The sequence below is a fragment of the Petromyzon marinus genome, chromosome 2 (assembly GCF_048934315.1).
Source record: "Petromyzon marinus isolate PM22_M1 ecotype Great Lakes invasive population chromosome 2, UKy_Petmar_22M1.pri1.0, whole genome shotgun sequence".
In the NCBI taxonomy this organism is placed as follows: Eukaryota; Metazoa; Chordata; class Hyperoartia; order Petromyzontiformes; family Petromyzontidae; genus Petromyzon; species Petromyzon marinus.
Window position 1 is genome coordinate 3867807 of NC_133668.1, and position 15964 is coordinate 3883770.

The following is a 15964-nucleotide window of genomic DNA, read 5'->3' on the forward strand; positions in this document are numbered from 1 at the left end:
CGGCACTGCTGAGATTCTGGGTTTGAATCCATGCAGCCACCTGTGATTACATCAGGTTCTCAAGTGTAACTAGTTGATGGTCTCAGCCTGCTTAACAATGACTGTAAAAAAGGAAAAACATTAAAGTGGGTTTGGGATTTAATTTGATGAAAACTTTTCTTCTTAGAAATTCTAAATTTCAACATTATATTCTCAGAAGCAGAAATTGGTGGGAATGTGCTGCCCCCCCTACTCGGTGGACGGAGAGGTCACTTGATGGGCTTTCAGAGGTAGCTCTGTGAATTTACCTTGAGCGCAGCGCGCATTTTTTAACTCAGTGTTTGAAGCAACTGCTCTGTGAGAAACCCCAAAAGGTTCTGATATCGTGATGATGCAGAGAGCAAAATTAGGTTAAAATTGTAGACAAAAGCCAGACAAGTGAAAATAAACAATAAGTGAGCGGGCGCATGTGGACGTTGGCAGCGGGCGGGTTCATCTCCACACCTGTTGCCGAGACTGCTGGGCATCGAGAGGCCCAGCGTGGGGTGGTTGGGGCTCGAGTTTTGCCCCATTGGCGCTGCCGCTGGCGTCTGCACGACGCTGTTGAGTGCCCCCACGAGTCCGTTGATTGAGATCTGGCTGCCGGGGAGGCCGCTTAACATCCTGCCGGCGCCGCCTTGCATCGCGCCGACACCAGCTGCCACCTGCTGCTGCACACCCGTCAGTCCGGCACCCTGATGCTGCTGCTGCTGCTGGTGCTGCACGCTCATCGACGGCATCGACGGCAGCCCAACGGTGCTGTGCTGCAAGCCGAGCGGCTGCTGCATCCCCAGGCCCTGTTGCTGCTGCTGTGGCAACTGCTGCACCACCAGACTTGGTATGGAATTGCTGTTGCCAGGGGCCTGAGGGTGCACGAGCATTCCCGTGGGCACGCACGCCACCCCTTGAGCTGGCGTCAGGGTGGGCATGGCTGCTCCTTTCTGCTGCTGCATACCGAGCATGCCGGAGGCGCCAGGCAGCGAGTGCTGCTGCGAGTGCAGGACGCCAGCCACTCCGGCCGGGGTGAGGGATGCGCCCGGGAGGAGAGGGGAGCTGCTTGGCACGGACAGCGGGGTGCCCGAGCCTGACTCCTGTTGACCGCGGGCATAAGCAAACGAATCTGAGCGGCTCATCTCACTGCCACATTCACAACATGGCGATTAGTCTGCGGATGGATTTGAACTTTAAAACGAGACTTAAGAAGTTGTAAAACCGTCCTAACTACCAGCAAACAGCAAAGCCAACACGTGGCTGCAGCGATCCATTTTAGAGCGAGGCCTTCACCACTGTACCTTAGTTTGCTTAAGAAAAACATACCCTCAGACATAACTACAGTAACTGTACCATACAATTACCTTTGATAAGCATGGTTGGCTACATACTATGCGAAAGAAGTTCAGATACATACCACAAAGTACTTTTTATTTTTTGATATGTACACTAATACACACATACCCAACACACTGTTTGTACTACATATACTGGATAGCTTATTTGTGTGTGTAATACACATACACATGTGCATTGTTTTTTTAAATATATATTTTTATTGAAATCACGGCTAACCCCCGAATTTTCAGCTGGCCGGACCAGGGTTCCCCCACCGAATCGGTTGAGCAGTGAGGAATAATAATACAGAAGGAGGGGGGGAGACGACTCACAGCGGCAGACATGGTGAGCGCCCCGTCCATGTGAAACCCGGCACCACCCGGCGGAGTCTTCCTGCTGCACTGCTGATCTGTGGCAATAAACCCAAGGCGCCGAGCGGTTTGACAAGAGGAACGCGCTCCGGTGGAGCATTCAAATCCCAAAGTGAAACAAAAAACAAAAAAAACTGAGTCGTTAGGAAATCCACCACGGGACATTGTTTTGTGTGCTTGTAAAAGTTGAGGGCTGTTTTTCCCAGAGTGGCCAACCCTGGGCGGCAACACCCCGCGGTTCAATGTGACCATCTCGTAAGAACTTTTTATTGATTCTCTCTTTGGTTCGTTTTCATTGCTTTATCATTTAAATGTAACATTGCCACATCACTTGCAAATAATGAATGATTCGTGAGTGCAAGAATTTGTTTAAATTAGGCATCGTTTCACATCAGATCGGTGGTGAAAGTAAGAGGGGAGTGTGCGATGTTGGTGAAGGAGCAATGGCTGTGCTGTAATTACAAAAGTGTAACTATGCGTGAGATGTATGGATAAACACGTAATGCGAGAGACACACTGTTGATCTAAATAGAATAATATAATACTGCACGAATGCCAGCTCTCATGCTGTACTGTCAATTAGGACTGTAATGATTCAGTCCCCCATGACTGATTTAATTGTCAAGATTTGAGCTCATGATCCCATTGGGGGATTGATAATTATTTGTCTAGTTCGCATGTGTTCTATCGTGGTCAGTATCACTTCTTCCATTACTTGGACGACCTCCTCTTCCTCCACCACCAACTCAGTTATGACTTCTGACTTGCACTTCTGTATGGAACTCAGAGGCTAAGTCTGCTCAGGGGCCATAACTGGTAAAGATCAGTAGTCTTGTGGTATTTCTTTGTATTTTGGTAGATTCATCTTATTTACATGATACACAATTAATACCGTCCAAACGCATCCCTTGTGTGTGCTTGCTCAATTGATAGACGATATGATACCAATATTTGCTGATGCCTGCAGATAAACTATCTCTACTTACAACCAGGTAACCAGGTAAGAACGCGCCCGACAGCACAGGTTTGTTTTTCACGGGTAATTTCATTTGTTAAGTAATTGCCATGCCCACCTAATATATTCAACACTGCACCCACATGGGGCCTCCAGTTTAACTCGAGTTCCGTCCTCCAGTTGTGACGATCAATGAAGCGGTGCTACATCCTGCATGGTGTGCCACACTGCCTCGCTTTCGCCACACCGATTAGCGCCCACCGGTACCCGCCAGTGCCAGCCTGTGTCTGTTAATGCCTTTTAATTCCTGCTTATGTCCGCCCATGCCCCTTAGTGCTTACCAGTGTCTGCCAGCATCCGCTAGTGCCTGCCAGTACTTGCCCGCTACCACCAATGCCCGCCCGCGACCACCAATGCCCGCCCATAATTACAAATGCCCGCCAGCGCCCACCCATGTCGAGCAGCACCGTACCAGCGTGCCCCAGGGGCAGAGCGAGCTGGCTGCTGAGCAGCATGAGGCGTTCGCGTCGCGCCGTCAGCATGCGGATCTGCTCCTCGAGACGACGGTTCTCCGTCTGCAGCCGGTGCAGGCCCCGCAAGTAGCCTATGACTGCACACGCAGTCGGACAGGATGGGCGGGGGGTTTGGTACAGAATGTGGGTCGCCGTGCGTGTCACCGTGTGTTGTGTGGGTCAGAGTGACTGGAATATGTGGGACACGTAGCGGTGGTGAGATGTTAACTACCTCGTCTGGTATACAGGTCGTGGGTTCGATCCTGACCTTGACACCTATATATTTGGAGTTTTACTGGTAGGAACGAAATTGTAAACTGAGTGTACCAGCCTGCAATAGATTAATGTGTCCGTCCGTCCCCTTTCAATACTTTAACGAAGTGAAATCTCGTGCTGTTGGGTGTAAAATCAGCAATAGACAGCGCAGAGACTTGTCCTACCAGCCCACCCTGCAGGGACCTGTTTATGTTCTCCCCTTGGTCGTGTGGATTTTTGTCCGGGTCCTCCGGTTTTCCCCTCCGCATTTAGAAACATGCATTTAGAGTATTTGGCTGATATAAATTTCCACGTGATAAGCCATTTCATTGGGCTATCATTTATGGCCAGGTCGCTTCTGAAAAATAGCTATATAACACAGTGGGCCTTACTTGGTAAAATAAAAAATAGTTTAGTTTTAAATAGTTTTAGTTTAGTGAATGACAGCAAGCTGGAACGCACCATCAGGCGGGGCGGCTTGCTCAATCAGGAAGTGCTGCCCCTCGTTCAGCTGCCGCTCCAAGAGCTGCTCGATGCTGGTGGGTGTTGATTGCTGGGCAGCCTCCAGCCCAGCAGGGCCAGGGCCCATGCCCGTGCCTGCCTGGCCCAGGTCAAAGCGGCTCGGCGTGTTTCCCAGGGCCTGGTCGAAGCGGCCCGTCCCGGGCCCCAGGTGGCCCGGCTCGTAGCGCACGGACAGGCCTGGCTGCGGGACATCGTAGCGCCCGGAGGGAGCGCTCGGAGCGGCGTCGAAGCGCACTTGCATGTCGGACGTCTGCAGACTGCACGCACCGGGCATGGTCTCGCACGTTCAGGCAATAACGTGTGGGCGCACACCAAACTAGACAAATGTTTTTAATTTGACCAAGGCCCACTGATCTGTGTAGCTCTTTTTCACACTGCAGTCGGTGCAATTCATCAAGAGTCAAGGGAGCTCTGGGGGCAGCCCTCGTTCCCATTGATAACTCACACCATCCATGGCTGGGCCAGCTTCTGCATGGGATGATCACAACGTTGACGTTCCACAAAGATGTGCTTTACTCCTCTACCATGAGCAACTTTGGCAACTTCTATAAAGTGACAGTTGTTTTCTGGCCAATGAAGACGGAGTTTTTTTTTTTAAACTGTATTTGATGAACGCTAATAGGTTGACAGAGCACAACAACCTTGGATTGTCATGTGATCTCTGTTCTGATTGAAAGTTGTCATCCCAGTTGTCAACGACGGGGATGATCCAATATTTGGAGATGGAGGAAACTCGTTTTTTTACCACAAAGAATGGTGGTGGCAACCAGCAGCAGAGAGAATTTCTGGCACCAACTTGTTTTAAAATTGCCCCGACTTGATAATCGCCTTAACTCACGATTGTGCATGGCAGACACACGCCAGCCGGAAGGTGTTCTCGTGTGGATACTCACAAAGACGGGGCACTGTTGTGCGACGCGACGCTCTTTTTATGTAGCCTCGAGTCAGAGCTGTCCACTGCCTTGTCTACAAATGCACGTGCACCATCACACATAAACCTCAGCGAGATTCAACTGCTAGTGCAAAAATTTGACAAAATGTCGGTGTTTGCAGCGTGTACACGCATCGTTAATCGTAAACTTGGCATGTGCAAGAGCAATCGATGTAAAAAAATTGAATGATGTAAAATGAATACTGCACATATAGAATGATTGTATACATCTTCAAATGTTCTGAAAATGACGACAGTAGTGATAAAAGTTATTGCGATGAAGACGACGACGACGATGATGGTAACGATATGAAGACGGCAGTGGTGACGGCGCAAGTAGTTTTGCCGATGGCTGCGCTGGCGACACCGACTGCGTTCGAGGAGCTGACTCGCACCGTCCAGGGCGCTTGTTTCGGCGGCGGGCGTAATGGCGGGCAGGGCGGCTATGTTGTTGGCCGTATTGAGGGGACTCCCGTACAGATGAGCCGGTGCCAGACCATGGGGAGACCGCAGACATCCTCCACTCTGCGCACACGTGCACACACAAACACGCAAGTAACCTTGTGTAACCTACATAGGCTGTTAGTGAACACCTATGAAGACTGGCATGGCGCACAAGGGTGCGGCGTGGTTAGTACTACGCCTGGCCGCCTCTCTCTCTCTCTTCAGCGCTGACCTATACACACCGTGCCATGTACTAATTCAAAGCCGAGTCGACCGAGGGGAGACCAAGGGCCGGTTGAGATATCGCTTGCCACCGGTGTGAGCATCAGTGGCAAGTGACAAAATTAATCAGCCTCTCTCGTGTTCGAACAGAACACGATCGTGACGGATAACAGTGCCAAGTTCGACACCGCGTGTGCAAGTTGCCCGCTGCTCACTTGAGCAGCTCAGTCGCCTGGGTTGTACCATTCTGGGGTCAAGGAACGGCATCGTCTTCAATAAGAGGAGGCGGTGAGGGGGTGGGGCACAAAAGATGCAGGCGCAGACATACGGGGGAGGGAGGTAGGAACGTAGGGAGGGAGGTAGGGAGGTCAACCGCACCTGTGTGGAGAGCGTTGGCGGGAAAGCGGGTGAGGAAAACTGCAATGGGGGCAGCGTGGGCAGGTGCGGCTGGGCCAGCGCCGACGGAAACAGAGGAGAGGGCCCCCCTGAGCTCTGCAGGGACGGTGGTGCGTCCCCACTCAGGAAACCACCTGAACGCGCCCATAAGTGCACAGCCCGCACACATCGCACGCTCTGCTTGGGAATATGCACCACATGCATCACCAGCACCATACGGACCACAATGACCGTACACACCGCACGCAGAGAATTCACCACACACAAGCATCGCTTTCGAAGACAAAGACCCCCCGTATAGCCTTTACAGACTGTTGGGGCAAGTGCTGTTAGCAAGCACCTATGAAGGCCGGCACACGGCACAAGAGGGGGTGGGGGATGGCCAACACCACGCCCGGCCTCCGTCTCACTAGTAGTGATGCTTACACACCGCACCGGGTACAAATTTGAGGCCAAGTCGACCTAGGGGAGGCCCAGAACCCGTTCAGATAAACGTCACTCGTGTTGGCCGTGAGTGGGAATCGAACTTTGGTTGCCGGGTTCGTAGCGCATCATGCTAACCGCTACTCCCGCTCCACGTGCACAACACACACTGCCATATAAACCAACATACACCATCGTGCATCTCTTGAATGATAGCGATGACAACGACAAGGAAGATAACGTTGATGATGATGGCGACGATGGTGACACGCGTACCCGAGGCGGGCAGGCCAGGCGGAGGCGGGCTGTGAGAACACGAGCCGGGAGGGGAGGCGCTCGCTGCCCTCATGCTGTGGAAGCTGCCGTTGCGCTGCGACGACGGCGACTTGGCGCTCGAACCGCACGCGCTGCTCGTCGACGACGCCACCGAAGACGCCGATGACGAGTTGGAGGAGCTCGATAGGCGCGAGGACGTGGGCAAGGCGTCGGGCCGCCCTGCGCCACCAGCCCTTCCTCCCCCACCACCGCCGCCACCTCCACCACCTGTTGCCAGCCCGTCCAGCGCAGGGGGCCCCGCCGCGCCTCCTGCAACGGCGCCGCCTCCGGGGCACGTCGCGGCACTAGCGATTGACGAGGCGGCGGCAGCGGCGGCGGCGGGTGGTGGCGCCCCCCCGGGCCCACCGACCGACGCAGCTGCGGCCCTGGCGAGGCCCACCGAAGGCTTGGCCTTCTTGCTTGCCTTGCGCTTGTTCTCCCAGCCGGGGCCCGACTCGTCTTTTCCGGACGAGCAGGGGTGCGAACGCTTTCCACCCACGGTGCTGAAGCCACTCATCACGTACTCCTCATAGGCCTTCTCGTATAGTTTGGGGGGCGACGAGTGCTCGTAGGCCTTCTCGTAGAGCCTCGGTGGTGATGCGGTGGGGGCCGGCGCGCACAACGACGGGGGCGGCGGAGGCAGCGGCGGCGGCGGAGGCGGAGCGGCCGAGCCGCCGACCGCGGCCTTGCTCGGGACCGCCGTGGGGTCCTGGCAGGCCCCATCCATGGCCTTGGGGCCGTCGCGAGTGGCGCCGGAGCCCTGGCCGGATCCTTTGAGGCCGCCCGCCGGCGCGTAACCGTCCTTGTGCGTGTTGAGGTCCACGTAGCCCAGCAGCTCCTGGGCTGACTGCACGAGGCTTACTGACTTGACAGCGCCACTGCCGCCTGTGGCATGCACGTACGATTGTGAGATGTTGCGTCTTAGTCAAGTGGGAAGGGAAGGGGCCATGTGTGGAAACTAAAGTATCAACGGCCGCATGCAGTGACTCAACTACCAAGGTCACCAATATATATACCGAAGTTTTAACTAATTTAAGTCAAACACGTTATTCAATACTAGTACAGCAAATGTAAGAATGGATTTTAACGTATTTAATGTATCAAACGGTGAATCTTTACATGCCCTATTACTATTGTTACCACAACAAATCTTCAAATCAGCATTTCGTCCAAATGAACACACCGCACGCGTTTTGGCGTGTGGCCCTGGACGATAATGAAATCACAACTTTGAGAAAAAAAACTCCCCACACCCACCTTTCTTTCCCTTCTGCCCCGAGCCATGGGGCAGTTTCTTCTTCTTGCCATCCTGACCTTTGCCCTCGGAGCCCTCACTGCCAGTGCCAGAGTGCACCGGCACCTCCTTGAAGTTGGCATGGGTGAATCGAGCAGTCGGGTCGTCTAGGCGCTTGAGCGACGCGTTCAGGAAGGCGCCACTCGGGCTGGTGTACGTCTGTACCACGCGGCATCCGACGGACATCGCTGCTGTTAATTTATGTAAAGGCTAGCTTTACTCGCATCACTACACATGCCTAAGGCCGACTATCACCACTTGCCAGTCTTGATAAGCACCGGACATTCACTACTCGCCACTCACCAGACACGCGCCAAGCTTGGTGATAACGGACCGACACTGAGGAGCATCAAATAAACTAATTTACATTTTCCACTTCACGTAGGCAGTATTTTAACCTATAGATATTTGTTATATCACTCCAGAGAACGTAAGTACAACCAGAGCGCCAAATGCAGCACAAGGATGAGAAATAATAGGTTTTACCCTTTCTGGCAATAAAATAGGTGTGTTAAGATGTTCAAACACCAAATAGATAGATACCACCTATTGCAAGGAATCAAGTCTGCATTAATCACACATGCTTGTGGTAAGCATGCAAACAACATGCTTTGATGTTTGCCACAAGCACGTTTTGCCACAAGTATGTATGGTTAATGCAGACTTGATTCCTTGAAAAAGTTATCTATGTTTTATTGCCAAAAATGTTAAAAACCTATTGTTATTTTTCATACTTTGATACTGGTAAAAGAATGTCCCATAGGATGAGAAATATACCAATTATCCAGAGGAAGATCCCCACCCCCCTGCCAAAGAACCAAGTTTGATTTTTAAGAGGGCCACACCCTGCCCTGGAGTGCCAGGAGAAAAAAATGTTTGACGAAGAGAACAGTTCCGGAGAGAACTACCTGCTCGGCATGTACCGCCTCTTCCATATGCGAGTTGGCAAAGTAATGGATAACGAGCGAATATCAGAGAAGTACGTATTTGGTCACTCCAATTAATCCCCCATCTTTTACGACGATCACAACACCCGTGGTGAGACACCACCATTAGGCACTACGGAAGCAAGTCATTTTACGCGAGAACACTTACCTCACCCTTTAACGTTCTAATTTTTTTCCCGACCAAAAAAAAAACACGGAAGCCCTCTCCCGAAGTAAATTACCCAAAAGCATATGTAAATTATATATATATGATGCAGCTTACCAAATGGTTAGTTACTTCTTGGAAAGTAAACGAAAATAAACGGACTACACCTCGTCAAGCGTGCACGGGAACAAAACGTCTCGGGTGTTTAATGCGACGCAAACCCTCCCCGAAGATGGCACAACAAAGGGACCTCTGGGAAAAATAAGACAATTACGGACATCGATGGCATGACCTCTGACCTTCTCAGTGGTGACGGTGAGGGAAGGCAGTAGGGGGCTCGGCTCCCCCACTCGTTTATGCCTCTTTTGCTTTTCCTTTTCTCGATTCTTCTGCAAACACGGAACGGGTAATGAGCCGGGCTGGGATCCGGATTGACCCAACGTGCCTCCCTGTGTTTTTGCACAGTGCGCACATCGCAACTCGTCAGTCGTGTCACATCAAGCGCTTTACCACAACTTGCAAATTTTTCCCCGAACAATTCGCACGAAGACTCAATGCCACGCCCACAAACGGAATTCCATAAAACCCGTTTGGGCACGTCAGGACAACCGGGACAAATCTAACACAAAAATGTGAAGTTCTCTGCAGGCGTCCGACACAAGCCACTGGAACTCGAAGCCATTGGGAGACCGTACTACGTACGGTGCGAAAGAAGTTCAACATTCACACACACACAACCGAGCTTTGGAGCCAGTTTGCCATGGTATTTTTGGAATTATAGGAAGGGAAAGAACCTCAAACACCCAGAGCCCACCTCCCACCCTCCCCTCTCCATTGGTCGTGGCAAAGTAGACAGCCATCAGTCCCTACCCCCCGCCTTCATAACTCCCTCGGTCATGCATACGCAGTTGGGCAAACCGATACGAAGGCATACACAGACACTAAGACACATGCAGAGACACACAGAGACCAAGCAGACTGTTGTATTGAAGGATACAAGTATTCACAGGAACCCATCAGTACAGACTGGTACAGTACAGATTGCATCCCTGTAGTACTGACAATGATCTAGCAGTATTTACTGGGATGTATTAATACTGATGGAGGTTTATTATCCTAAATCAAGGTTCTTCAACTTTCAGAGGGGGTTCACTGTCGCCGATAAGACATTGTCAGTATGAGAGCAACCACACATTTGAAACCATTTGGTTTGACAGCACGATGATGGGGGGTGTTTTCACATTTATATATTGTCGGGGGCTGCACGTCAAAGGCCGCACTAAAGGCCACCAGTGGCCCGCGGGCCTTGCAATGAAGAACACTGGCCTCAATAGACTCCAACTTTACTAACCCAATACCCATCAGTCCTGACGGATACTCAGTAGCACCGAGACTCATGAGTAATGATCAAAAACCAGTTGCGACTGAGACTCATTGGTACCCAATGAATCCCAGGAGCACTGAGACTCATTTGTACTGACTGGGAGCCCAGCAGCACTGACCCGAGCCCCATCAGGACTGAGCGCATCCCGTTTGCACGGACATGGACGCAGCGTGGCCAGCGGTACAAACGAACCTTCTTGTCGCGCTCGTGTTTGTCCTGAGAGTGCGACGGAGCCTCGCCTAGCCCGGCGTCAAACGCACTCCGTCCGGCCGGGCGCCCCTTCTGTTGGACAACACCGTGAGCGTTACAGTGGTGGCAGCAGCGGCAATCACATCACCGCTAATATCAACCCTGCACTAGCAGTGCCAACTACCTACGTAAGCAGCAATGTCCTGATACTATAAAATTAAACTATTTTTTTTATTTTACCAGGTAAGGTCCACTGAGCTATATAGCTCTCTTTCAGAAACGACCTGGCCACAAATGATAAATAAACGCGGTGACTTATCACGTGGAAATTTATAGCAGCCAAATACAGTCGAACTCTCGATTATCCGCATGCGGTTTATCCGATTTGTTTTAGCAAGCAACTGCAATGAAGAGTGAGATAGGAACGTCACAAACTCCATGACACGTGCTATTTACCATCTTGCTGTAGTGGTACTTGCAGTAGCCACAGTACTTGACATTGTCGGCCCCCACTCCCTCCTCCTCGCACAGCAGGCCGGCCATCTGCGCGCTGTGAAGGCACACACTGGCATCACACCGTGCAGCAGGCATCGCACTGAACTATAATAACTTTTTTTTTAATTTACCAGGGTAATGCCCACTGAGCTATATAGCTCTTTTTCAGAAGCGGCCTGGCCACACAAATGATAGATCGATGAAGTGGCCTATCACCACGTGGAAATGTATAGCAGTAGCCAAATACTCTAAAACGCGTGATGTTCATTCTAAGTGTGGAGGAGAAAAACCGGAGGACCAAGAGAAAAAAAAAAACACAACCACGGGGACAGACAGGCAAACTCCAAATATACAGCAGGCGTCAGAGCCAAGATCGAACTCACAACCTCCTGCATACCAGGCGAGGTAGTTAACATCTCGCCACCATGCCGCACCACACGTGTAGGTGCGCGGCCACACTGAAGCAAGCACATACGTACTCCCCCCCTTAGGATACCAACACCAGGGCATGTTACGGCCATTGCTGCTGGCAACTGACCCTGGTAATAGTTGCTCCAGTTTTCCAACGTAAAGGAAATGCAGTTTCCCAAATCTGAATGTCATCGGTGCTTCCCCCTGATGGGCTATTGGAAAGGCAATTTCCAACCAGATCACAGAAGTCACATGACAACCCCCAGAGTTGTGTGTATGCTCTCAACCAATAATTGTTATTAAAATACACCTAAATAAACTGTCCTCGTTGGCCAGAAAAACTCCGTCACTCTATGCCATCATACAATTAAAACAGGTCCGTTAGCGTACACATGTGGGAGAGTACCATCGTATAAACTCTGTATGGGAAATTCTTCCTTACCGAGGGTCGTATAAGACTTTCAAATACCTTTGTGGGCCACACATAAACACACACTTGAGAAACACTTCTGTTAATGCAAGATGCCCTTGTCGCGAACAAAATGACCGAATGCATTAACATTAAAAGTACAACACTGTCCTTTCATGCCAAATCAGTGAGGCCAAATCCTTTGCAACGACGGATTTCGTTTTTGTGCCATTTTCAAGTGGAGTATCTTAAATGATGCCTCGGGCCATAGGATCTTCACCCCTGCTGATACAAACCAACACAATTATAAACTACTGACGTCCCTCGGTTAACAGTGACATCGTTGAACGTTTTTTTGCTTAACATTTCGCCTCCCATAGGACCGCATCGTTTCGACTAATGTTAAAATGTTGATTAACGGTGTTTAAAAAATACTTTCTAAAGAAAATGTTGATTAACGATATGTTTGCGTTATGCATGCAATGGCGCCAATTTCGGCCAATCCGAGTGCTCGTAAGAGGGCAGAGCGTGCACTCAGCCAATCAGCGATGCTCATTTGAGCGTTTAGCCCACGATTGGCTTTGTTTCTATTTTGGGAGTGGAAACAGCTCTCTTGCAAACTCAGTGATTTTTTAAGACTTATTTTTTTTTATTATAAGTTAATTCAATCAACAGTTATTTTGGTTAACAGTAGTTTTCGCGGAACGGATAAAACAAAGTTTAACCGAGGGACTAAATGTGTATTGTTTTGTGTGTGTATGCATCTGTGCATGCACGGGCGCTCATTGTACCATGTGACATGAAAAGCCTGCCGGCACCCATGCTTGTTGCAGGTCATGCAGGCGCCTGTGGCCGCCTTGCTCTCGCGCCCTTGCTCTTCGCACAGGTAGCACGTCTGCGTGCGGCAACGCGGCGACAACGATGCGGCACTCCTCAGCTCAGCCGAAACGGAAAAGTGCTACGCGACATGGCTCGGCAAAGAATGGCGCCTCTTTGGCAGAGGCGGCGATGGCTCCGACGGAAAGTGGAGCGGGGAGGCGGGCGGCACTCACCTTATTGTAGCGATCGTGAGGCACGTACTGGAGTACTATGGGCTCCATGGTGGACACATTGGCAAACTGAACCTCGGGAATATATAGCGCGCACACCACGTGTGCCCAGCCTGCATGCCCAAGGTGAGAAAACAATTGCCGTCAGCGTGCACCTATGAAGAGACTAGCTCGATGCACACGCTAACGACTACGTCGCCACCCTCCACATGCGTATATACAAAGATGCCTCATAACCTTACGGACAATTGGTACAAATGTTTGTAGCGAGAACTGAATTAGGCTGACCTGGCATACAAAGGGGGGGTCAAGTGACCAGTACTGTTTTGCAGTTTTTAATCGACGACTTTTGGATTCAATGTACCACGCATTAAACGCGCGCAGACATTCAAAGATGTGGCAATGCAAACCAGTGGCAGATTACAGAACTGATGGGAACGAGGAAGGCCAAGTTACCCACTTCCTTTCTGGACGTTTCATCTCATCAGGCTCATTGGGCCATGAGATCCGCTTTCACGAGTGGGCATGTGAGAAGGATAGCCTGGGCTCGTCTCTGGTGGAAGCCCACCGATCCGAACAGCATGCCACACAAGCTCGCCCTTCCCGTCTGTGGATGTAACCATTTTCCCTGATGGCCAGTCAGTTACCTCCGTTATCCGTCCTCTTCAATGCTCCATCCTTATGTGGACAAAGCTCACATCTCTGTGGGAACATCAATCAGCGTTGCGTGCGTTAACATCGAGCAGCAGGTGACGATGGATCAGAGGGTTTCAATGCACTGTAGGGATCTACATCCAAAGTGCGCCGTCTGCCGCGACACATTCGTTTAAAAAACTCACGAAGGCGCATTCTGAAAGCAGGCCCATTTGCCACACACTTGAACAAGTCGGCATCTTTCCCATTGAAGCCATGCGATCAATCAAACCAACGTGTGCATGTAAATAGTTCACAAATTACTATTGACAATGGTGACCCTTGCAGGAAGGTAATGAGTAAAAAAGGACACACCCTGGGTTTTTTTTAAGAGCAATCTGACAAGCCGCTGCCCGTTGACCCAACACCCAGCATGTGCCAATTGTGTTTGCGCCCCTAACGTGCAACAAAAAAGCATTTTGAGCCTCTATTAAAATTATAAAACCAAAAGATGTGGTTTATCTAGGACAACGCCCGCCACAGACAACCAAACTGGAATTAAGATAACGAACAAATATTAATGTAAAACATCGCTTTGCTGCGTTAACATTTCGAACCGAGGTCTGTTCAACAAAAACATTAAACTAATGTACATATACAGCCCTTTTGAAGGCCTCCGAAGCCATATGGGTCACCATGCTGGTCAACAATGCGGGTTTGCGAATGTGAGCGTGATATGGGAGCACATAAGCAGAATACAAGAGTGGATATTTCTGCACTGCCAAATGCTGGCCCTGACTTAGCTCTACAATAACAATACTCTTAATGTACAAAGTATAAATGGGGAATTTTAACAGATAGGCTTTCACAACCAATATTATTCATGATGAAGTTTTTTTCGGTTAGAGCGCGTAAATGTACATTTGTCATACACCTAACTTCACCAGCCACAGCAAATTAGTAAGGTTGTCACATGAACAGAACCAGCAAAATGTCACTCAATTGGTAATGTTGTAGGTGTGTTCCACCACACCGGTGTGGTGGAGCAATACATGCCAGGTCAACCTTACTAATGGTCTGTGTTGGGTGGAGGTGGGCATACGACACAATTACGCAAACTAACCCAACAAACTTTATCATGAATCAAAGGGGCATCTCAAAGACTGTACCAAAAAAAAACCTTGAATAAGTTGCATGGAGGGACGTGGAATGCAGCAGTGCATGGGAGCGTTAACATCCATCGTGGCGAGCGGGGAAGAATCTGACTCGCGCACCCATTCTAAGCAGGAGGGGCTCTTGTCGGAGGCTGTCATCGCCTGCTGTCACCCATTGAAAACGCCTCCACGCGGCCGGTCACACAGACACAATGGTGTCTTCAGTGGCTATTTATGCACGCAGAATGCAGAGCGCACTACACAGCAAGTCAAAGATTAAAGTGTGGTGTCGCAAGTTGCTATTGTGACCTGAAGAAAAACCAACGGTTCGAATTCCATTTTGGCAAAAAAGAAAAATCTTTCCTGAAATCTCTAAAGTTTTTTAAGCACAAAGTACACCTTCCTTCAGAAGGATGGTATTAATTTCCCTTTCTAAGACTGGGCAAAGATAACAAGTGGCTATTAAATTGTTTTCCTCTTCAAAAGTATTGCAGCTCAGTTACTTAACCAAGCAAATAACCTATCTACCTGTTAATTTGTTAAAATGTATTTCTCACACTCGTGATAGACACCAAAATGTTCATGCAATAATCAGTCATTGATCTCTATGCAAATAAGATGCACATATGCTGTTGTATTTATGCTAATGTTTTAAAGTTGTACAAATGACACAGAATACCTAAGAAAACAAACAATACAGTAGAAAAAAATGGGACAATAAGAATTGATTTAATGGGGGGGGGGGGGTTGATTTTGAATCGTTACATGCCAATAGCCTCACTTATAGCAATGCTAAAGTATCGCAAAAGATTAATAAGCATTCTGAGGTCCTAGGCCACTACTAATGTATGTAGGTGGACAGGCGTGAATGCATACGGAGCAATCATGCACATGTGCAGGGTGAGCATGCATGCATGTGTGAAAGTGTCCAGGACCATTTGCACCACTCACCACTCGCGCTGCTCGCTCCTGCGACTCACACTTTCGGCAGAACCACGGCCCCGTGGGGACATGCACTATCCCGTAACAAGCTGCGAACGACAGAAGCACGCGCATAATGCAACAGGGAGGGCCATTCGCGCGCACACATGCGCACACCAGCCAGATAATACGACACTGCCTGGTTATACAACTACGGTGCACAGAGTCCATTAAAACATC

General features: G+C 50.0%; 1 protein-coding gene across 4 annotated transcripts in view; it reads right to left on the bottom strand.

Annotated features, from left to right (window-relative positions):
* MLLT6 (MLLT6, PHD finger containing) overlaps positions 1-15964 on the bottom strand; it is a 34107-nt gene that overhangs the window by 13438 nt on the left and 4705 nt on the right. For 3 of the 4 annotated variants that reach the window (XM_032966517.2, XM_032966534.2, XM_032966508.2), the window contains 16 exons: positions 15755-15834; positions 13664-13718; positions 13020-13129; positions 12759-12862; positions 11109-11202; positions 10656-10745; positions 9379-9528; positions 7951-8146; positions 6655-7578; positions 5938-6089; positions 5289-5418; positions 4856-4928; positions 3903-4219; positions 3146-3283; positions 1680-1756; positions 484-1109 (listed from right to left, as the gene is read on the bottom strand). In XM_032966517.2, coding sequence (XP_032822408.2) covers positions 484-1109; positions 1680-1756; positions 3146-3283; positions 3903-4219; positions 4856-4928; positions 5289-5418; positions 5938-6089; positions 6655-7578; positions 7951-8146; positions 9379-9528; positions 10656-10745; positions 11109-11202; positions 12759-12862; positions 13020-13129; positions 13664-13718; positions 15755-15834 — 3316 coding nt within the window. The remainder of the gene's footprint in view (positions 1-483; positions 1110-1679; positions 1757-3145; positions 3284-3902; positions 4220-4855; positions 4929-5288; positions 5419-5937; positions 6090-6654; positions 7579-7950; positions 8147-9378; positions 9529-10655; positions 10746-11108; positions 11203-12758; positions 12863-13019; positions 13130-13663; positions 13719-15754; positions 15835-15964) is intronic. The other variant, XM_032966526.2, reaches the window with a different exon arrangement.